The sequence below is a fragment of the Malurus melanocephalus genome, unplaced genomic scaffold (assembly GCF_030028575.1).
Source record: "Malurus melanocephalus ecotype Western Australia unplaced genomic scaffold, MMel_1.1 scaffold_271, whole genome shotgun sequence".
Classification (NCBI taxonomy): Eukaryota; Metazoa; Chordata; class Aves; order Passeriformes; family Maluridae; genus Malurus; species Malurus melanocephalus.
In genome coordinates this window covers 133,120-157,637 of record NW_026623503.1, presented here as the reverse complement: position 1 = coordinate 157,637, position 24,518 = coordinate 133,120, and the positions used below count along the sequence as shown (strand labels likewise).

The 24,518-nt window shown below is 36.6% G+C and overlaps 1 protein-coding gene across 10 annotated transcripts in view; it reads right to left on the bottom strand.

Annotated features, from left to right (window-relative positions):
- Positions 1 to 24,518, bottom strand: part of GOLGA4 (golgin A4) — a 73,309-nt gene that overhangs the window by 3,324 nt on the left and 45,467 nt on the right. For 8 of the 10 annotated variants that reach the window (XM_057376139.1, XM_057376138.1, XM_057376140.1 and 5 more), the window contains 10 exons: positions 24,126 to 24,281; positions 18,050 to 22,125; positions 17,211 to 17,332; positions 16,054 to 16,184; positions 13,726 to 13,839; positions 8,191 to 8,211; positions 7,946 to 8,014; positions 7,288 to 7,363; positions 5,371 to 5,474; positions 2,665 to 2,751 (listed from right to left, as the gene is read on the bottom strand). In XM_057376139.1, coding sequence (XP_057232122.1) covers positions 2,665 to 2,751; positions 5,371 to 5,474; positions 7,288 to 7,363; positions 7,946 to 8,014; positions 8,191 to 8,211; positions 13,726 to 13,839; positions 16,054 to 16,184; positions 17,211 to 17,332; positions 18,050 to 22,125; positions 24,126 to 24,281 — 4,956 coding nt within the window. Of the gene's footprint in view, positions 1 to 2,664; positions 2,752 to 5,370; positions 5,475 to 7,287; positions 7,364 to 7,945; positions 8,015 to 8,190; positions 8,212 to 9,560; positions 12,385 to 13,725; positions 13,840 to 16,053; positions 16,185 to 17,210; positions 17,333 to 18,049; positions 22,126 to 24,125; positions 24,282 to 24,518 lie in introns of those variants that run through there. The other 2 variants (XM_057376141.1, XM_057376146.1) reach the window with 2 other exon arrangements.

Genomic DNA, 24,518 nt, shown 5'->3' with positions numbered 1-24,518 from the left:
TTCTTCATAAGACACCCTAATATTTGAATTTCCATTAGATGTCAAACTCAATTTCTTTGTGGATTTGGAAAGGAGAAAATTCATAGGCTAGATATAAGCCAAGAAGAGACTGTTGTGTGAAACCCAAGAAGCTTTTGATCACTACATTAAGCTCTTTGAACAATTATAWCCTTAACAAATCAAAGCACCTGCAAAAATATCTCTGTATTTTAGCCAAAGTTTAATACCAAGGATGAAAATGTGTTAGATGAATTCAAGTTAAAGTTTTATTTTGTATCACAAGTTTTGTACGTCTACTGCAGGAAGAATAAGTTTAAATATCAAAAAGCTGAAGTGACTGCAAAATAAGGCCCATCTCTTGGTTCTCAAAATGTTTCCTAAATATTATCCTAGCTTACAAAAAAAAAAAAAAAAAAACCCCAAACCAAACCAAAAAAGTCTCAGCTTTCTATTTAAATGTTATAGAGAGAAAATCATGCTTGGGATACATGATACTTACTGGAGCTGCCGTATTATCAACATTTATATACTTCTAAAAGTATTTAAAATATTTAAGATTGTAAGACTCTCCAACATACTAAGTGTACAGGAAAATGTTGAAGTATTTCACACTTTCCTCAGATGTGATACTGCAAGATGAAAATACAGACTTAAAAAAAAAATTCAGTGAATTAACAGGGTTTCAATGTAGCTACTTCAAGTGAAATGTAAAATTGTTCACATTTTTATTTTATTCTGTATTTGCAAGTGTTAAATAAATATATATGCAATGTCAGTGAGAGAAACAGAATGCAATTCTTCTGCTCATTTGAATTCCTAAATATTTCACTAAGCTCACCTACAAAGAGACAGATTATAGTGTTGACTCCAGATACAGTGTAGAAGAGATTATTACTACAGTTTTTATTTAAATTAGAAGTAGCTCCAAGACATAAAATAGTAACAGTAATACCAAAGAAATGTTTATGCTCATTTAAACTTAGCTCCTTTTGCGTCTACTTCTCAAACCAAATTTCACCTTTCTAGTAAACAGATCAGCTAGTAAATACTAGGCAAATGTCACATAACAAATGTATGGAAACTGGGAAAAAAAACAACACCAAAAGGTTGTCAACTCTTATTTTTGACCTGCCCTGACCCAGAGTGAACTGACATATTTTCATCTTTTTACAGTGCAAAAAAAAGCAGGCTCACACAAAAACACCCAAAACCTAATTAAAACCCCAATCTTGTTATAATATCCACTTAAGATAAAGCAGTACACATCTCACTTCAAATACATGTATCTCAGAAAACTGAGCTAATCCATTTTCTACTCCACAGATAAAGTGCCTCTTGTTTTTGCCAGAAATTTTATTCCAGGGCAGAAATGTTTCTTGATATATTTTTCATGAAAACTGGTATGATTTAGATCTTGGGGTGATTTTATGATGATACTATATTCCTGTTCGTCTGCTTTATGCCCAGAAATGGATCCTGTAGCTTTAAGGTAAGGCTGGTGGAGGGGCAGGAGCCAGCAGAACTCTTTCGGGCTTTGTTCAAGCTCTCAGTCTCCCATGTGCTCAGCTTGCCATGCAGATTGGAAGCTACATTGTTGCTCTTAGCTAGCTTGGTTTTTGTTAGCTTTAGGCAAGAATTTTCCCCTGGACTGTAGTAGCAATTCCTCAGCAGCTTCTGCTGTTTTTTTKTCTTGGACTGTTTGGCTTGGCTTTTGGTCCAAATCAGATCATTGGCAGGAGTCGGTCAGCGGGGACCGGTGGGAAAGCTACAGGGACACCTCATCTCAGCCCAGACCTCAGGAGAAACTGAACCAATGAAAGAAATGACTGTAAATCCACCAACTTTGCTTGCTGTGAGGAAGAGACCATGATCGGAGGCTCACCAGGATGCTATCTTTTTTTTTCTTCCCCCAGCCCCTCCATGGACTCTTTCTTCCTCCTGAAGACAAAGCTGCCCACCATTCTCTTCTTCCCTAGCACATGGTCACTAGTGTTTTTTTCCTTCCCCTGGCATTTTGGTTTTTTTGTTCTGCTGTAGTTGGGGGGGGTGGGAGTGTGTAAAGTTATGATGGTTCAATATCTAACAGTTACTCATTTTTTTCTCATGCCCTGCAGGCACCTTTTTTGTTAAATAAATAGAGGGTTTTTTTCACTTTCATCCAGAAAATTCATTTCATATCGGTGGGAAGGGATTGCCGAAACCCTTTCCTTTAGAGGAAATGTTCATTCCAGAGCATTTTCTCCTAAAATTATCTCTCAACTGAGACAACTCCACAGAAATCTCTGAATCTAAGAATCGTGAATTTTATATATTGTATGTATTTATATATATATTCAATATGTCAGATTACTTTTTTAAATTAGAAAATTCATCCACACAATAGTAGTGATGGTGGAACTTGCTTTATCCTATTGTATCTGTTGCTATCAGAAATACGGCTTAACTAAAGAAAAATACTAGTCAAGTATTTGATTTTTTTTTCTCATTCTTGCTATAAACTCACACCTAGAGCTAGAATTTGATATTTCACTGAAGAAGAGGGAAGGAAGGAGAAAAGGAGACCACTTCAATGCGGACACAGGGAAAATATCTAAAAAAGGTTTCTAATCCTTATTCTTGAAACCCAATCCTCTTGCATAAACTTGGTTTACTTATATTACTTACCATTGGTCGAGCATCTTCTCGTTCTAGTATCTTCTGAGTTTGATCTGCTGGGAACTTCAGCACTGTTGTTATAACCTTGGCCATAGTCTAAAAAGATACAGGTCATCCACACATAATTCCACACCCACAAAAATGCTTTGTAATATTTTAAAATTCATTTGATTTAATGATACTTTATACTATTCTGTTAATGTCAATGAAAACAGCGAAATCAGTAATATGTAACTGGTTTGTTTCATATTGTATATGCATGATGTGAATTATATGAAAACAATGAAGGGTCATGTCCTCACACTGTCAAAAACTTCAGCTACTGTAGTGTGATGTAAGTTCTATGGTAACTATGCTCAAATGATACAGTCCATTAATAAGACAGCATACTAGATAAAGTGCATGTATAGAAAAAGCTGTCAATCTCATTGTGTATATCCTGCCAAGCAAGAGGCAAATAATAAAGTTGGACTAGAGGACAAGACAGTAAAACCCCCCAACAAGGACACATACACACCTTGGTCAAGCAGTTTACAAAGAATGTRATAGGTTACACGTTACAAGTCATGACCATTATTCCTGACTCTTAGATCTGTATCAACCTTCACATTTCTCTTGCGTCTCCAATACTGTAGCCTAACTGGTGCATGCATTAATGTCTTGGTCATATTCCACAATCATTTACTAGGCTGCATAATTGGCATATAGATAATTTCCACAAATTCTTTTGAATTCTATTCAAAAAAGAGGAAACGTCCACATATAYCACCAATTCAACTACTGAATCACGTTTGAGATATGGCACACATATTTGCACTACAAAAGGGGATCCTGCACAGAGAATGACCAACCAAATGATCTTGCAAGACAAAATTAGATTTTAAAAATGCTTCTTCTTTTCCAGGAAGATAAAAGTTGAGAGAAAGACATATGTGTACTGAGAAGATAAAGTACAGATCTTTTAACTCAAGAACTGTGTTGGGATGGGGGGGAAGCACATTAATACTTTACTAACAAGCTTAAGACTGTGTGTTAAAAGGTTTTACCATACGCATTATCACTGCTTATGGTTTACCAGTCAGCACCAGGATGAAACCAGGATGAAACCAGGTCTCAAGACATAGTTCCACAAATGTATGATTATATGATAAAATCCTGATGAGAGCAGACACTAAGCTCAGTGTCTTCCAGCAACATATCTAATGATTAAAAGAAAATGAGTTGATGAAATCAGCTTGAAACTACATTTTGAAGCAGATCTTCACCAAAATAAGAAACTAAAGAAGCACCAAAGAAAAAGCTAAAGACAATTTTCTTTAGCACTGATTGTAGTTTGTTGCTGTTATTAAAGATATCAACTAAAAATTTTAGTACAACATTGTTAAAAAGGGGAAAAATGTAACAATTTATAATCCAAAGACCTGAGGCATGMATAGCAATGTTTTGAAGATCAGTAAGAAACAACCTTGATGAATGAAAATGAGGTTTCAGATTAGGTTTTCTTGAATGAAAATTTACTATGTGCATCAGCTATCTGAAATAGTTGTCTGCAGCTGTTTCAAGACTTCTTTTAAGCTGAAACATTTCTGACAGACTTTTATGCATGTTCACTCGTCTAATTCCCTTACAACTCAAAATCATTAAATCCACTACTGTACATATTTTAATTAATTATTTTAGTTGTTTGTCATTAAAGTTAGGAGAGACATCTGACATGCCACAGGCTTGAGAACAGAAGGTAACTAATGATTCTACGTTTTTTTGATCAGAGATTTATATTAATAAAAAAGGAATTAATATCAAAATGAAAAGTTGGATAAAAAGAGAGAGAAAGAGGAATCCCRTAAGGACAAGATGCCCTGCACTGTCCAAGTTTTATTTTGTACAGAGCACTATGTGAACAGAGATAATTAAAACAGAAACCTACATAAAACCTCTTTGCTTTATAGTATTCCTAAACTGAAAGAAGGTCAACAATGGAAGAACTCCAAGGAGGAGGAAAAAAACAAATACAAAAGTTCATCCACACAGAATTTACCATCCAAGAAAAATGTTTGTGTTACAACATACCTGTTTTGACTGCGGTCAGTCCCTAAGTACCTGTATTGCAAGAAGCTAGTAAAATTCCAACTCAGGAATGATTTCACAAGCCTGCAGCTTACAAGAAGCCTACTGTCCAGCTTTTCGCTACTTTTAAGAGTGAATTAATACTATTGAAGGTATACAGATTTGGGAATACTATGAAACATTTTCAACAACTGAAGAGGTATTTCATCATCTTCAAAGCTACTAACAAACTGTTACTTAATCCAATTCTTACTTACCATGTTTGTGTCAAGATTACATCAAAAGATCACTGCTGTTAATACTGTGCATACTAGCTTTCACTTTACATTAAGCTTGACTGATAACAGGACTTTTGCTGATAAAAACCATAGCTACCCATAAAGGTTTTTGTCTTGGTAAGTACAGTGGTGAGAGATGTGAAAACCCCCTCCACTTACCACTCATCTTGGCAGGCTGACAAAGTTTTGAAGTTATGGATCATGCCTCTTTGGAAAAAAATGAAAGCCTATTGAATCCTGTGTCAGTAATAAACAGCATATAACAAAACACAAACTCATACATGTACAAACACATGGTACTTCACATTTATACAGCAAGCGTGTTAAAGTTTAATCTGAATCACCTGTTGCCATATTCMAATTTCCATACCTTTGTCTCACGACCCATCATATATTCAAAGAGCACTTTCCTCAAGTATTCAAACTCAGTAGGTTCCTCAAACAGGGAAACATCAGGATGGTGAAGGTTTCCATCTGTGTAAACAAAAAAAMCAGAATATTTGTATTGAGAGTCACTCCTTCAAATCCAAGTTTCACTAATGGCAGGAAACCAAACAAGAATAAATGGTGGATTCTGCACCTAGGAAGGAGTAACTGCAGCCCTGCAGAAAGGCATTTGGGGGTTCTGGCTAGCAGGAGATGCAACAGGAGGCAGCAGTGTGTGTGCCCTTGGCAGCCAGGAGGGCAAACTGCTTGCTGAAAGGCATCAAACACAGCATTATCAGTCAGTCAAAAGAGATTATTATCCCACCCTATTTAGCACTGGTGCAGCCTCACCTTGAGTACTGTGTGCAGTTTTGGGCCCCACCATTTAAAAAGGATGGCAAGGTACATGAACACATCCAGAGGAGGGCACCTCTGCTTGTGGCTAAGGTGCTGGCAGGCATGTCCTCTGAGAAACAGCTAAGGAATCTGAGTTTGTCTAATTTGGAGAGATGGAGGCTGAAGGGTGACTTCAATGCTGTCTATGCCTTTCTGAGGAGAAGCTGAGAGGCAGGTGCTGCTCTCTTCTCCTAGGTACCCAGTGGCAGGACACACAGAAAATGGTTGAAACAAGCATCCATCATGTGGAGTTCAGACTTGACAAGAGGAAACATTTCTTTACTGAGAGGGTGTCAAACTCTGGAACAGACCTCTTGAAGAGGTGGTTGATGCCTCATGTTTGTCAGTGTTGAAGATGCATATGGACAGTGCCCTTAAAGTCATGCTTTACCTTTTGTCAGCCCTGAGGTGGTCAGGGACCACAAAACTGGACCACAGGACTGAYGATAAAACTGATTTTGGTCCCTTCCAGCCAAAGTATGCTATGCTTTTCTTTTACCTGCTTCTTTCGCTACGCTGAGGAAATCTTTGATGACATTTTCTCCCTGCCCTGCACCAGCAGAAGGCACTGAATACCCATGACCCATCTCCTGWCCTTGGCTCTGTCACCTTGAGGGAAGGAGGCATGGACCTCCTGAGGGGGACGAGAGATGTAGATCATCCTGAGATAATTTGACCATTTGCACAAATTTGCAAAACGCAAGTGTGATGTAGTTTCTTAAAGTCGAATTCATCCAGCTAAGATGGGTCTGCATAGGATGACAAAATCCTACATTTCTGACATTAGTGAGACTCAATGCTTGAGCCGTGTCTCATGCAGGATGTACTTCCCAACTGAACAGTTGCAAATCTTTTGGAGCTGAGCAATCTCTTCATTTCCCTGTGATTTTTTCTATCTTATGTTAAAATAAAAGAGCCTGAGAGGAAAAGTACATTACCAAAGAGAAGATCCATTGGCCCATACTCTATCTCCAAGGTGTCCAGCCACCAGTTCTAACGGACAGCACATGAGCAATACAAGTCTACATCTACTTTTATCTGATCCTGGTGCTGCTCACAGGCCTCAGTGGTTGAGATTGGCCTCCCCTGGGACCTCCACCCACGCCATCTCTTGCCAAGAACCCAAGGGATGTGTCCCGGCTCAGCCTGGAACCTTCAGTCCCTGCCTGAGCCCTGCTGTGGTGTGCCCATCTCTTCCCCTATCTACTGGATGATCATGGATCCCGCACTGCAGAGAGCTTAAGAACTCTGATACAGRGCTCTTTTAACTAGATGACATAAAAAAGAAAACAAACAAAATACTTTGTGATTTGCTCATCTGAAATCACACACTAACTCTATTATAATAGCCAAGAAAAAACAAAGACGTGTTTTAAAGAGATTGACATTTTAACGAATTTTCTAGACCAAAGTGTATCTTTCAAACAAACGAAAAGCTTCTTTGTGATGAAAACTGTGTTCTTACCTCTATATGGTGTTCCAATTGATGTGACATACTTATTTTTCTCGTACTGTCTCACCTGGTCTTCCAGTACATGAATCTAAATAGAGAACAGTTATAATGATAAATGATGATCACTAGCAGCTAAAATAAGCATAATTGAAAACATTTCCAGCTAAGTATCGTCTCTCATAATAGCAAAATACATTTGCTTTGAAAGGAAGGAAAACATTAAAAACGGTGTTATTAAAAACTGTCCCAATATTGTACATTGTATATACACATAGAAGTATCTATAGCAGATGTATGTATGTCTTATATATTCATGTTTCTATTTTATATATAAGCACACATAAAAAAAGCACACCACAAAAATTATATTTACGCATCAAAAAAGTTTTAGTTTTTAAAAAAATATCTAGAATTTCATAAAGTGCACTGCCCCCTTTTTCACAGTCCAATTGCTTTGCTAACCAGTATCACAAGCATGTGGTATTTTTATTCTCAGGGATAGCAGCATACTTTGAAAAGTACACAGATCTTCTGAGAGCAAGTGTGAGTGAAAACTAATTTTTTGTCTATTATATTCACAATACCTTGCATGGAGAGGTATCATCACTTAAAAAGAACAAAACTTTTAATACTGCATACACAGAGTATACTTGTTCAACATCACCCTTACCTTCTCTTTCAATTCCTGCTCCTTCAGTTTTGAATCATTGATTAGTGTTGTCTTCTGTGCAAGCTGCGCCTGAAAAGAGACACATATGGAAGTCATCAAGAAGCTGCTGAAAATACATCACAGGTATCTCTGCAATAAATCTATTTCTCTTTTTAACATACACAAACTTATAAGCAAATTTCAGCTCTAAAACTGCTCCACAACAGAAGTACTAGAGAGCAAAATCAATAACATGTAACACTTACCTTTAGTTCTGTTATTGTGACCTATAACAACAACAAAAATTTCGATTAAAACGTATGAAAAATACTGACTCTATCAAGCACTGGAGAAAGAAATACCAATCATCTAGTTTTGATACAGTGTGTTAACCRAGGATGACAAAAATTGAAATTACCAAATAATGATAACTAGTCTCATAAATAGTTTAACTTATCTGGATTGACAGCATGTAAAGCTTATATTTAAATCATCTCGTTTGATTCTACAAGACAATTATCATAAATATAACTTCAAAACCTAGTGTTTCCAGATCCTTATGAAATGCACATTGGAGCTGAATAATAACTGAATGAGTATGAAATACATCACATGATACCCTAACTACTATTAGTACTATTCAGAATATTCTTAATTCCTCAAGTCACATTTGGAAATGTGAACATTTACCTGACAATAGCATCAGTTAAGAACTTAAGAACTTAAGATCTTGCAAAGATATTTCTGAAGTACAGATAAAATTCCAAGCTGAAATTTCTATCTTTCAATGTCCAAACTCTAAGGAAAATAATGCTTTAGTAGTCATGGGTATAACTCAAGGTTGTAAAAGCATTTGAGCATCAAATAATTTATGTGTGAATTTTTTTAAGGTAAGCCAAACCTTAACACAGAAATGGTACTTATTCACAGAATCACAGAATATTCTAAGTTGGAAGGGACCCTCAAGGATCACAGAGTTCAACTCTTAAAGTGACAGGCCCATACAGAGACCAAACCCATGATTCTGGCATCATTAGCACCATGCTCTATCCAACTGAGCTGATCTCAGGGTCAATATTACTTTTTTCTTCCCAAGCCTCTTTGTATTTGTGTTGAAAAGGAGATTCATTCCCCATCTCAGTTTGATAAAACCTGCGGGTTTTCCTACACTCCACAAACAGAAAAGGGGAAAATCATTGCTCTAACAATCTGAAACCTCTAAGTGCAATTCTTGCTTCTGAAAAGCTTAATCAGACATTTATTTTCTCATATGGAGAGACATTTCTGATATATTTACCTCCAAGTGTTAACATTTAAGGTTGTTAGTATTTGTCAATTTTTTATTACAGTCAGACAAATACTGTTCCAACACTTAGGGTACACTTCATGTCAAAGTGGATACATCATGTTTAGTGTTTAGTCTAGGCTGACAACAAGTAGAATAGAAAGTTTTATAAGACAAACTTCTGTAATTTGGCAGTCTCCAATTTTGACAAAAAATGTTGCCCACAAAAGGTTGTGTCCGGTCAATGTAATACTTTTGAACTGTTTGACTACTAGTGCTAAGGATAAAAAAAAAAACAATACCAAAAGAGAAAAATGTTGCAAAACAACAAAATAAAAAAGAAATAAAGTGAGACAAAAAAAAACCCATGGCAAATATAATTTATTTGAATGCATTGTAAAATGCAGATGCTGGTATGTTGACAAGTTCCACAGGCCCTATCCAATTTTCTACATAGCTCTGTAATGCTGCATATATATGATATTGCAGCTGTTGCAAATAATGCACTATGGTACCAAGTAACAGCAAAATTAGTTTCCTATAGATATACAAAGGATAGGCAACAGACAAACTGAAATAGGGTAAAAATTAAAAACAACTCTTAATTTCTAAGGATAAGAGAAAACTACCTCTTGACTCTAGAACAGACTGCATCAGAGTAAGAAGCAAATCCTGAAATACTGATAAGACAGGAACTGAAAGCCCACTTACACCACTCTAAATATTTGAGCTTTGAGTGGATCAGAAGACATACCATGAATTACGTGCACATTCCACAGCATAATCTATTAGAATAGTTATGTTGTTTTGAGATTAATTCACCATTCTGAATAGTATGAAATAAGGCATTTATATTCAGTTGAATCAGCTATGTAAAAGAATGCTTGTGAACAATTTGCTAAATTTGAATTCAGTTAGAATTCTCAAAATTACCTAAGAAAGTTTGATATTTAATCACTAATCACTGATATTTAATCTCCTTATACTCAGGAAAAAAATGCATTCTTGCTCTGCAGCTACTTTGACTGGGATGTTTTTAACTGTGTCTAGGGATGTGTACTACCACAGAACCTGGTCCTCATCCTCCACACATGAGACACCTTTCATCCTTTAAAACCGAGATGTTTACCAGCAGTAGATTTCTCTGAACTGGTTTACATCTGCCACAGATGGAATAAGTCCTTTGAGTTTCACCAAAGTCTGCCATGGAAACCCCAAGGAGTTTAAAGCTGTAGACAACATTCCAGACACAGGCAAAACCAGCTGTCCATTTTGTTTATTGTAAACATATTCACTTTTATACAGAGATTTAATATTTGCAACATTTAAATACTTGCAACTCTATGCTACCATTGTCAATCTGTCTGATACACTTCTGGGATGAACTGAGGAATCATAGAATCATGGAATGCAAACAGGTTGGAATGGACTCTAAAGATCATCTAGTCTCAACAGTCCCTGCCATAGGCAGGGACATCTCCCAGCAGACCAGGTTGCTTAATGCCTTATTCAACCTGACATTGAACATTGTCAGGGTTGGGGCATCCACAACCTCCCTGGGCAACCTGTTCAGTGTCTCACTACCCTCAAAGTGAAAAATTCCTTCCCAATGTCTAATTTGTATCCTCGTCCTATCACTACAGTTCCTGATGAAAAGTCCCTCTCCAGCTTTCCTGTAGGCCCCCTTCAGATACTGGAAGTTTTCCATGAGGTCTCCATGCAACCTTCTCTTCTCCCGGCTGAACAGCCTTTCACAACCTGTGTTCACAGCAGAGGTTGCTCCAGCTCTCTTATGAACTTTGCAGCCCTCCTCTGGACTTGTTCCAACAGCTCCATGTTCTCCTTATGTTGGGGACACAAGATTTGAATACAGCACTCCACTACACAAAAAGAGTAGAGGGGCAGAATCAGCTCCTTTGACCTGCTGGCTACTCTTCTTGTGATGCAGCCCAGGATTTGATTGGCTTTCTGGGCTGTGAGCATACACTCCTGGCTCACATCAAGTTTTTCATCACCTGTCACCCCTAAATCTTTCTCCTCAGGGCTGCTCTCAACTACTTCTTCCCCCAACCCATTGGTGTGTCTGGGATTGACCCAACCCTGCAGGACCTTGCACTTTTGCTTTTTTGATCTTCATGAGGTTTGCATCAGCCCACCTCTCAAGCCTGTTGAGGTCCCTCTGGATGGCATTATCCCTTCCCTCCTCTGTGTTGATTGCATCACCACAGAGCTTGGTGTTGTCAATAGACTTGCTGACGGTGCACTCAACACCGACAGGTCCCATTGTCCATGTCACTGACAAAGATGTAGAATATTATCCACCCCAGTACAGAACCCACGAACGCATCAAACACAGCATCACCATCTGTCAGTCAAAAGAGGCGATCATCCTTCTCTATCACTGCTGCAACCTCACCATCTAACTGGTCTCCACGTGGACAATGAGCCATTGACCAAAACTCTGTGTGTGGCCATCCAGACAGTTCTTTATCTACTGAATGATCCATCCATCAAATTCCTKTCTCTCCAAGCTGGAGACAAGGATATCGTGCAGGAGTGTGAAACACTTTGCATTAAGTCTAGGTAGACCATGTCAGTTATTAGTTATTCTGCTCCTGTTCAGCAATTCTGTAGTCCCATCATAGAAGGTCACCAAATTTGTTAGGCATGATTTTCCCCTTGCAAAGCCATTGTGGCTGTTACCAACCACCTCTTTTTTCTTTTTTTTTTTCCCCTATGTTCCTTTGCATAGTTTCCAGTAGAATCTGCTCCATGATTTTTGCTTAGCACAGAGGTGAGGCTGTAGATGCCCAGGTATTCCACTTTCTCCTTTTCAAAAATTGAGGTTTTAATTCTCATTTTCCAGTCATCAGAGACTTCACCTGATTGACACTATTTTTCAAAACTGATGGACAGTGGCTCAGGAACTTCAGCTCCCTCAGGATCCACAGATGAACCTCATTGGGTCCCATGGACTTCTGCACGTTCAGGTTCATCAGATGGTCTCAAACCTGATCCTCTCCTGCAGTGCGTTCGGGGTCTTCCTTCTCCGAGTCCCTGCATCTGCCTTTGACTTGGGTAGTGTGGCTGGAGCACTTGCCATTGAAGACAGAGACACAGAGTCATTGAGAACCTCAGCCTTCTCTTTGTCCAGGGTAGTCAGGTTTTCCATTTCCTGTTAGAGAGGGCCCACAATACCCCTGTATATCTTCCTTTTACTTGCAATGTATCCACAGAAGCCCATCCTGTTTGCCTTAATATCCCTGGCCAGAACAATTCTAACTGGGCTTTGGCTTCCCTAAGTTTGTCCCTAGCTTCCTGTACAATTTCCCTGTATTCCTCTCAGGCCACATGTCCTTGTTTCCACTTCCTGAAAGCATATTTTTTGCTCTGAGTTTTCTCAGCCTCTCCTTATTCATCCATAGAGGCCTCCTGGCATTTTTGCCCAATTTCCTCCTTCTTAGGATCCATTGCTTCTGAGCTGAATACATGAATACATAAAATACCATTGCTGGTATATAAATTTGATGTAACTTTCATGTTATATCAGTGATCCAGAAGATGAATGCATAATACAATACTAAATTACTACCTGTATTTATAGCATACTGCTATAACAAGCTAAGTAGTGAAACAGTTCACAAAATCCGAAAGAAAGCACTCTTCAGACTTTTCAAAACCACATTTTAGGAATTAGGAACCTCTTTAAAAATCTTCCTCTAGGTAATAAGATTACATAAGATTATCAGTAGGTGAACAAGGGTTAATTAAGAATACAAGGCAGTCATACACAAATATTTCTGCTTTTCCTGTTATGAAAACAACACATACTGAGGAATAATTTAGAAAAGTAATAGAAAGGCTTTTGTAAGCAAGTGCAAGGCARAAGGGACAAACATTAGGACAGTTAGGTAATTTGTACTTTTAAGCTTCTAATGTCAAATATATAAATTTACTCTCCCCAGGGTTACCTGTTATCAAAAGGAAACATTTAAAAGTAAAGTAAATATGAATTCTCATCAGTGATTCAATAACTCATACACTTTTCCTTCCCTCAATATAATAACAGCTAGTAGCATTTTCATCAAAGAAATCCTCAAATGGAAATGTAGTCTCAGAAAGACAAAACCATGAATTCTGTCTTTCAATTAAGGCCTCTCTGTCCATAACCAATATATTCAAGGCACTACTTCGGACACCTCCGAAATGTGAATTTTAAAATAAAAATAACTTAATGGGATTTTCTTTCCTTCTAAGGGGCTTCCAGTAAAATCAACATAAACACATACAGGGGGTGAAAAGCCCCACTTTAATAATAAGAGAACTGGAGTTCTTAGCATACCAATAAGAAAGGTAGTATCAAATATTTCAGATTCTGAAGAGATTATTCACTTTGTATGTGAAAGTGAAGCCCAGATATATAAATAAAATACAATTAGGAATAAACCACAGAATTTCATGTGAACCAAGAATTTCACACTTAAAGATATAAAAACAAGTATCAGTGCCAGCTTACTTTTTCACTGTTGCAATGTTCCTCTTCTACAATCCTTTGTTTGTATTCCTTTTGCAAGTCTTCCAGCTGTGCCTGCAACTTATGAACTTTTGCTGTCATCTCTTCTTCACGAGACTTCAAAATACAGAGAAAAAAATTACTTATACAATTAATCATGTAACTACTCAAAATCTTAATTATGGTGGATATGAAGCAATCAACAAACATTATACTATACACAGAAAGATATGCTTGAAATTTGTATAAGAGCGAGCTACACAGGAGGATGACAGAATCGACCAAGAAGAAAAATAGGTGCTTAATAAGATTTTGTAGGCCTCCAACAATAAAGATTACACAGTTAGGAATATAGTTACATTTTTAAAAATTWCAAAAAAGATCTATTTCTCTGGGGCACTGAAACAGCATTCAATTATAATCCAGTAAGTGTGTGAAGGTCATAACCTTCATGGAAGGGGCAGATGATGACACAGAATTAATTCCTATACTATGGAAGTGACAAGGACTTAAATCCTTTCCTCAGTCATTCTCACAAAGATCTAACTAAAGCAGTTTTAAGCACATCTTCCAAAATAATGAGCAGCGATTGTTCACAAGGATTTAGAAGTCACTATGCACTTGGAGGAAAGAAGCAGCAATAAGAACGGTAAGAAGGAAATTAACTTTTCCTGTATAGGAGAAAAATACAATGACCTAAATCCTAGGAGGATAATCCATGTTTATGGCACTTTGCAAAAACAAGTATTTTTAAAATTGTGTGCCCTCTGGCCTTTTTGTGAGAGAATTTGTTAGGGACCTTACAAAAAAGCACTTCAATTCCTAGTGCATGTCTTCACTGCTGAACAAAGCTAAAACTCTAGTTTCACTCATGCTAATCACACAAGGCAGTCAACTGATGGGTCTGCTAACACAGTAGTACTTCAAATTAATACAATTCATTAACTGATAACAAGTACAGAATGGCTGATGGAAATTTTGTTACATTCAAAAATCTCCAGAGTACAAATTCTAATAACACAGAACATTCTCTGGAAAAGTAAGTGTAGAACTAGAAAGCTAATTCATGCTTAACAGACTTCCAGGATGCTGTTACTAAAAAAAGAACTATTTCCTTTTAAGCTCAGTTTTTAAGGTGCTCCTTGCACGACTTAATGATAAAACACCCTGCTCATGCAGCTGCTCTGATCAAAAGGCATTATCAAAAAGAAACAAAGTAAATCTGCCCACAAAGCTAGCGAATGAGAAATTGCAGGATCTGAGCAATTCCTACAGCCTAAAAGTCTTAAGAATAGCCACTCTCAAGGAAAACCTTGCTCAAATATCATGACCTCCAAAGAGTGTTAGCTTCTATACACTCACGTGATTCTTCTATGCCCTCAGAAGTGCATCAACGATTAATCGTTTCTAAGATTTTATTTTTTTAATTAACAATCTATTGACTGCTATGCTCCTCTAGTTAAAAATCCTCAGTACCTGGCATATTCAGGGATAGTGGCAGTTGTGGATTTTTAGTAGCTTTTTTTTAATAGCTTTTGTGGATTTTTTCATGGTTTTGTCTACCAGGAATCTAAAATTTTACAATTTCTACACAACTGTTTAATTCAAGATTTCACAATTGAATGCACATCATTTTCATTTATAAAAGGTAGTTGAAAAGCTGAAAAGAAATAAAACTCAAAATTATGTATGACACTTCTGTTAAAGGGACATACCTGTGAGTAATTATTTGGATAAACCCCTAAAGAAAGTCTCTTTTATTACATTATTTGTGCAAACAGGGCTAAGATCAACACAGTTAAAGCCTGCATTCCAATATGATGTATAGTCTAGTGCTGAAAACCATTTAATCTTTTCAAGCCACATAGGCGGGACTGGGACAGTTTACTTGGCTGAAATAGGTGACATCCTTGGTGAAGTATCCTTAAACCAAAATTGGCTGCTAACTTCTGGTTGAAACACTACCAGAGCAAAATTATGTCTATCTGCAAATATCATGCAGAAAAACTGTTYATTACAACCAAAAAAAGAAAACTCAAATAGCATAAAAACTATGCAAAATAGAACAGAACCTTACTTTAAGGGCTATTGCACCAATCTCAGCAGGGCATGAGAAAAAGGAGATAGAATCASAGCACTCCATAAACAGTGTACTTAAACCCTTACAAAAATGCAACACCACCACCACAACTCTAGTAAAAGCTTAAACATGACATGTAATTCAAGCAGTCAGATCTTTACTAAAAAGAACAACAGTTTTATCTGTAGATATACAATCAAAAAAGAGTTCTTCTAAAATTTATGTAGTCATATTGCTTTTCAAAAAGATACCTCAAGGATTTCTTCATATTTTTTCACAGTTCTTTTCAGATCTTCATCTTTTTCAACAATTTTTTTATGCAACTGTGTTGTCTCTATGTGATGGTTTTTTATCAATTCATTTTCTACCTCTTGGGCTTTACCTATAAAAAAAAAGGTAGGCAATACTAAAAAAAGCATGTGTTTTTTTAAAAAATATGACACGTGTCATAACAGTATTAAAAAAATGCTTAGAACTAACTATAAGGAAAACTTGAAAGGATACTTCATTTTTCCATGCTGTCAGTTACTATTATGTCCCTTGATCCTAACATGTATGAAATTTGTTGTCTGCAGTTTGGTACCTGGAGCAATTTTTTCTACCTGCTGCTGGAACTTGTYTCTACAAGATGACAACCAATATTTATCAACTAATTATATCTCCTATTTTATCTAGAGATGTAATTGAAACTTTTACAAATCATCAGAAACTCCTCACCCGCAGGTATAGTTCTAGTAGCTGTGGAACCAAAACACACCTTTTTCTCACTTCTCTAATCTCCAATTTACACTACGGTGGCAAAAGACACACAGAAGCCAAAGTATGCCATACTCTAGTTATAACCACACGGTATTACAATCCTACATCTTATCTAGCTGGTACCTGCTATGGGTTAGTGAATGAAGTCTTCAAGATGCAGGTAAGAAAATGAAATTCTGATTATCAGATGGATCTAAATTTCTCTAAAACACACTCTCCAGGTGCCATATRTTTAGTAATGGAATGTTAAAAGTTTGTATTACTGAAGACAAAGTAGCATTAAAATGGAAACTTACCAATGCACTTTCACCTTCAAAACTTGACTCTAATTTTCTTTTCTTTTATACATATGACGGAAAGAAAGGTACCTATGACTATCATGGGTAACTCTTGCCATGGCAGATGTAATGAGTGCTAGATCAAAGATCCACCCGGTAGGATAGCCACATACGCATTYTCCTAATTGTACTACAATTAATATTTATGTTATTTCCTAAGCAAGAGAAATTCTTCCCCTGCATTCTCTAGACATTCAATAAAAGACGTGTTTATCACAGTCCCAGAAAAAAAATCCCTTCCCCAAAACAATAACCAAAGGTTCAGTTTTCTGACTATTTTATTGATTACGGCTTATCAGTTTTTCACTTACTGATTGTCTCTTTTACTGTTGTTTCCAATTCTCTCTCTTTTTGAGCCAGTTGAGTATTGAACTCTCTTATTAACTGCTTTAAGGTGAAGTTGTGCTTCAACTCAATGTCTTCTTGTTCACATCTGTACAAAAATATCAAAAACATAAAGCAAGGAAATAAAATGTTTAAAGGGTGTAAAACTGGTGCAAAACCAGTTTAGCAAGGCAAGAGATGTGGGAATTTCTTCAAATCTATTTTAGAATGGGATGGTTTTGAATTATATTAATTCTTCGGCATTCAGAGGCTTTTTCTTCCTCTTCTATCTAATTCACCTGGTAGGCGTTTCATTTAAAAATGAAAAAAAAAAAAACAGAATTGAACCCTTCCAAAGGATATGGAGGATATGCTGCAGAAGCTGAAGAACTGGAAGACAAGAATATGCCGTAAAAAGCAGAATTTTTAGGGAATTTTTAGAATTCCTTGAGAAACTATTAAGAGTGCTGAGCATTACATCACATTTTGTGCAGTATGTATGAACTATTATTGATATCATCTGAACATGAAGCTCTCAGTACTAAGTTTTAATAAACTTTGTTTCCTGTTTAACAGAAGTAGAATTATATTTTATGCTTTGGCAATGTTGAAAATGGCCATCATTGAAACAGATCAGAAGCAGTATTACTCTGCCAAAAGTCAAACCTCTTTTCTTTCTGTTTCTCTAAGTCTATTTAGAAAAATCACAGAAAAATACCAGTCAATATTTCTTTGTTGCAGAATGTTTTACAAAAGTAGCTTAGAGGTTTTAGTGGCTAAAGACAAAATACACAAATGGTAACACAAACAGGAACAAAGAATTTACCTGATTTTCTGCTCCATTTCTTCTAAGGACTCCTTCTTTACTAAGTCAAGCTCTWGCTGATGGTCTTTTCGCAGAGTTCGTATGTCTTTTTGAAGATTTTTCACCTCTTTGCGTAGTTTTTGTTTCTCCCTTTCAGTCTCTTCCAGTTTAGTCTGTAAGTCTTTCTGCTGGTTCTGCATATCAACTACTGACTCATGCAGCTCCAAAACAGATCTAGTCTTTTCGTCAGCATTTTCCTCAAAAGCTTTAAGACTGTCATTTCTTTCATCCAACTTTTGCTGTAGACATTTTAGCTTATCTTCATATCTTAAACTTGTATCTTCCATTTCAATCTTATGCACTTCATTTTTCTCTGCTATACTGTTTTCTAATTCTTTTATCTTCTGTTCTAAAGACTGAGTGACTGCCTCCTTTTCCTGCAATTTTTTCTGTAAATCTCCAATTATATTCTCCATATCAATATGTTTTTGTTCTTTAACTTTCAGTTCTTCCCTACTGCTTGCTAAAACACCATCACAACAGGCATGCTCATCTGCTAACAATGAATATTTTTTGCTTTGCTCCTCAAGTTCTTTCCTGAGGCTTTGGCTCCTAACTTGCTCTTCCTGATGGCTCTTCTCAACACATTCTAGTTTTTTAAGGAGTTCTTTCTGTTTATTTTGCAGTTCTAGATGAGAGTCATTACTTTCTCGTTGTTCCTTCTCATACTTCTGCAATAATGCATCTTTTTCAGTTAAGCCCTTCTGTAACACTTGCATTTTCTCTTTATATGTCTGTTTTACACTCTCAAGCAAACTATTTTTTTCTTGTTCTACAGCAGCTTTTACACTCTCTACTTTTTCCAGCACTTCCTTCTCTAATTCTGTGGAATCTCTTATTGACTTAATTTTTTTTTCTAAGGAGTCAATTTTGGCTTCTCTCTCCTGTACTTTCTGCTCCAACTCTCTTAACTGATCCTCTCTATTTTGCTTAAATTGCTGTTCCTTTTCTTCCATCTGAGACAGTAATTGCTTTCTAATGGAACCTATTTTTTGCTCTGCCTTCTTTTTCAGATCGGCCAACTTAGTGCTGTTCTCTACATTCAGTCTCTCTTCTAATTCTTTCAGCTCTTCCTCTTTCCTTTTAAGTATCACTGACTTCATTTGATCAAATTCCTTCTCCTTCGCTTCAAAATCAGCTTTCAGTGAACCTATCTGCTTCTCAAGATTAAGCACTTTTTCTTCAGCCTTCCTAAATCTATTTTCCTTTTCAAAAGCCACCTTCTCTGCTTGATGGAGTTGCTGAACTATCTCTTTTTTCTCTGTGTCTTTTTGTTCATTACACTTTTTAAGTTCCTCCACTAAGCAATCATTTTCTAAAGTTTTCTGAGCAATGTGTTTTTCCAATTCAGCAATTTTTGCTGCTTGTTTTTTTAACTTTGAGGTTAACTCACTTTCTTCCTTTTCCCTCCTGTTTTGCTTTTGTTCCAATTCATTTTTTAAACTATCAAGGTTCTTGCTTTGTTTAGCCAGCTGTTCCTTCAGTTTGTTTAGCTCTTCATCTTTTTTATTTGCTTCAGTATTGCTTAACTCAAGTTTGCTCTGCAAATCTTTGATAGTATCATGATTTTGTGTAAACCTGGTTTGTGCTTTCATCTTCCACTCTGACAGCTGGGCTGTGCAATGATGGACCTGATCAAGAGCTGATGCTTTTTCTTGACTCGGCATCTCAACTCTGGATGCTAACTCTTCTACTTGATTTAACAACTGCAACTGATCGTCCTGATGTTGCTTGCTTAACAGAGACATGGCTGCTTCCTTCTCGATTAAACTTACTGTGCTTTCAAGTCTAACATTAAGGTCATTAACTGTTTTGTTTAGAGCAGACACTTCAGATTGTTTTTCCTGGAGTTCTTCCCTCATTGATGTGACAGCATTGATATTTTCAGATAACTCTTTCCTCAGCTGTGTTATGCAAGTTTCCTTCTCTGATGCTGCTTGCTGCTGATGCCCTCCCTCTTTTTGCAATTGCTCCTTTTCTGTTACAAGTCCTTCAATGTCAGCTCTCATAGACATTATTAAATTGCCCTTCTCTTGCAGCTCTTGCATTGACTTTTGCAAAGAAGTAGTAGCAGCAGAATGATGCTCTGTTATTTCTCTAAGTTGAGCTTCTAGTTCAGTTATTTTACTTGTTTTGATTAATATTGCTTCTTTAACTTTTGCAATTTGGTGCTCACAGTCTGTAATTTTACGTATTAGTATGCCAATTTTTTCACTACATTTTTCAATTAGTTCATTGCCTTTAGTTTGTAATGAAGCTTCAGCATTCTTCCAAGCATCTAACTGAGCTCTAAGTTCTCCTGGCAACTTTTTAAACTCAGCTTCCTTTAGCCGAATTGCCTCTATTTTTTTCTCAAAATTTTCATGATCTTTATACTGAGAAGATTGCACTGTTTGGAGTTTCTCTTCAAGGCTTTTCAGTGTATCAGCCAGCTCAGTAATTGTGGCTTTGTCCTTTTCTTCAACTTCTTTTTGTTTACTGAGCTGTCCCTGAAGTCCTTTCTGTTCTTTCAGGGACTGTTTAAGATCACTTTCCAGTTTTTTGAGCTGTGTTTTCAGGTCAATTTCCTTATCTGATAAAGTATTCACCTTAGCCACTGACTGCCTTAGCTGTTCTTGCAATTCCTTTAGACATTCATCCCTTTTCATTTGTTCTTCCTTCAGCTGGGTTATTTCTGTTCTGGAGTCCTCCTTTTCAGAACTAAAGGTGGAAAGCTTCTGTTTCAGATCTCCAACTTCCTGCTCTTTCTCTTGCAATTCCATATCATGCTTTTCCTTGAGCTCTTCAATCTGCTGATTAAGTTTCTTTTCCCAACTTTGGATGACTTCTTCCAATTTCTTCCTATGATCCTCAGCAAGACTGGCTAGTTGCTCTTTCCGATTAGATTCCAGTTTTGATACAGTATCATTGATTCCAGATGAGCTGGCATGTGCCATTTCCAAAATTCTAGTATTGAATTCACTCTCTTTCTGACTGAACTCCAACTGCTTGTTTTCAAGCTCTTTTTTAAGTTTAGCTTCCTGCTCAGCAAGTTTATTTTTGAAAGCTTCCTGCATATCTTTTGATTTTTGTTTCATTTTCTCCACTTTCTTTTCCTGACATTTCAGTTTACTTTCATACTCTCCTCGCAAAGCTGTAATTCTCTCCTCTGCAGCTAACAGTTTCTGTTTAAGCTCTTCCTCTTGCTTGTTCTGTAACTTCTTCATGTGCTCAATTTCATTTTCCTTCTCAGTCAGACTTCTCTTCGTCTCATCAGCCTTTCTTTGTAGATCCTTCAGTTGACATTCATATTGCTGTGTTAGAGAGATTACTTTCCTTGTATTTTCACTGCTTTGCTCCTCCAGTTTTGCAGACACTTGGACAAGTTCAGCTTCAGATCTTTCTGCAGATTCTTTTAGTTTTTGTTCACGTGCTTTCAACTCCTCCAAATGTCTGTCTTTCTCCTCCAGTGACTGCTTGAGCTTGTTGAGTTCCTCTTTGAGTAACTTCTCAACACCTTGAATAGACATTTCATGCTCTTTTAACATAGTTTCAATCATTTCATTGTGCCGTTTCCTCTCTTCTTCCAACTTTCCTTCCAATTCTTGCTTTGTTTCACACACTTTACTATTCAATTCTGAGAGCTCTTTTTCTAAATCATGACGTATTTTTAGTGCTTCTGATAGCTCAGAAGACAGTGCTTCTAATTCTGTTTGTTTCACATCAAGTTTTTCTAATGTTTTTTCATTCCTCTCTTCTATGATTGCACAGAGAACTGTTTCTTTCTCTTTCAAAATTGTATGTATCTCTTGTTCTCTCTCTCGTATTTTTGCTATTTCAGTTATTTGTTGTTGCTTTAAAGTTTCAAGTTTTTCTGTCCAAAGCTTTTCTTGCTGCTGTTTCACATTCTCCAATTCTTTATTGTGTTTTTCAACCATATCATTGATTTCCTTACTGTGCTGCTTTTTTTCAGACTCTATGAGAGTACTTAATTCCTCTAACTGCTTTCTGTCATCTTGCGAATACTTTGCAAGAGAGCTTTCCAGTTCAAGAATCCTCTGTTAGAAAAGAGTTTTAAAGAATACGAATATTCAAAAGGTAACAATTTCATTAAACTTTTAAAAATCTTACCCAGTTCACATAACTACAAGTCACTTATTCCATTATTTTTAGCAAATATAAACTTTTTCTGTAAACCTTTCATTCATCTAGTTTGTTCTCACCTTTGCTTCCATTATGGAAAGTTCGTTATTTAATGAAAAACTTTCTATTTCAATGCAGAGACTAATTCAAATTTTAAAARTAATGTGATATTTTTGAGAAATATGTTTGCATTTTGCTCTTAAACTCAAGTACAAACATATAGGATGAAATATATAGGGAATCTGCAGTAGCATTATGGAGTTTTGTACCCGAGTACTCTTTTATTATAATTTTACCTCCCATGGAAATGCTGCTGTAAAACTTAAATGCTTTTCTACACAAAACCTCCAAAGTAACATCTGGGAGTGGTGAAATGTACAAACTTTCATTAGCAGATAATACAATTTTAGCCRTTACATAAAGCAAAGGACACTTCAAAAACTTAAGCCAATCTTTTACCTACTGTGGTGGTGCATTCCCCCCTCCTTTTCAGGCTGCACTGCGATCTGAGAAATTCTCCTTAGGCATCAGCCTTAATAAAACAGCACCTGGCTCAGCCCTTTCCAAGCCTGTCAGAAACAGTTTCTACTCCCAGGAAACACTGCTGTCTAAYAAGCTCCAGTTTGCCTTGCAAACAGCCTTGGAAACTATTTTTCTTGCCTGAATGGCATAACATCTCTGTTCTCACACTGTCAAAGAAAATGCCAAGCCAAACTGCAGCAGGACGAAACATTATGACTAAAGCCCATTTTCCTGCAACCTTATAAACAACATTCCAAAATGGGACCCTGTAAGCTCTCCTGGACCCCAATGGACTGCAACCAGCAATGTCCCTCTGACTGGAACACCTCTCAGAGCTAATGAACTCTCAAGTGTTTTGTACTCAGAGGATCAACGAACAATGATGAATCCTGGGCCAGTAGCCACACTCCTCAAGGCTCATGCCCTCACCCACTGGGGTCATGCAAAGGCATCCAAGGTGAGTATTTCACTTACTTTGAAGGGGAATTTTTCATAGGTACCTTGCTTGCACTGACTCTTTATGTCTGTGTGCCTGCACGTGCACATATGCTATAGCAAAGCCGGGAGAAATGCTGCTTTCTGAAATGTTTAAGTACCTTAGATACCTAAGTAAGTTAGACCTGTAAGTAAGGTTAAGTCATAAGTTGTAAGCTAAGTGGAATGCTGCTAAGAGCTCTTCTTCGCTAAGTTGCTAAGATTAATTTATAAGTTAGTTTAAATGCTGTTAAATTGTTGAGGTTAATTTATAAGTTGAGTTAGGTATAAATTAAGTGTTATTCCGTTAAATTATTATGTTTATAGTATAATTAAAGTTGAATTACTGTTAAGTTTCAGTGCTGTAAAACTTTTAGGCCATATTCCTTTTTATCTTTGCCCTCACTGTCCTTTTATCACACGCACACCCACATACACACCCCCCTACATAGTTACTGGTTCATGTCTGTTTGATTGTCTGGATTTTGTTTGGTTTTGCTATTGTTTATTTTTCCTTAGTGTGCCTTAACTGTCCTGTAACCCTCGTTTGTAAATATACTCCTTTTGYATATACGAGGATACTTACTAAATTATCCTCATGAGTGTTTTTAAGGTAGCAGTACCCAGAAATTAAAAAGCCTGAAATTTAATTCCTCTGTATAACATACCAAAAAATAAAGTAGATGGATACAAATTCATACCCCACACTATGCTGTAAAGTGAATACATTTCCATATTTTGCCACTTAATCTTATAAAAAACTAGGGGCTACAGAATCACTTGGCAATACATTAAAATTTTGTCACTTCAATCCCACAGGACCCAATCACAACATATCACTATTTGTAAACTTGTCACAGTTAAACACATATTGAATGGACTATATGTAAATGTTTAGTCTTTTGGAATCTTTACTCACAGTTTTACAAGTCTCTACTTCTTGATGCATCTTCTGAACTTTCTTGTCACACTCAGACTGTATGGCTTTCTTCTGCAGCTCTAATTCTTCTAAGGCCAAGGATTCTTGCAGCTCTTGCTCTTTAAGGGCTTTTAAGCACTCACTCTGATTTTTTTCCTGCAAGAAAAGGTACAATTAATCAATAAACTATAAATATAGTCATCACACCTTCAAAAACATTATGATAGGATGCCAGTTAATAGGAGTCATGTACTAATCACCTTTATTTTCTACACAAACACTTAAGAGTTTTTGTTTAATCTGTGAAAACATAATCATAATACATCACTTCCATGTGTTTTTCTTGGAAACCACTTGTCTTTGCATGAAAAATATAATGCAATCAACCCTTTC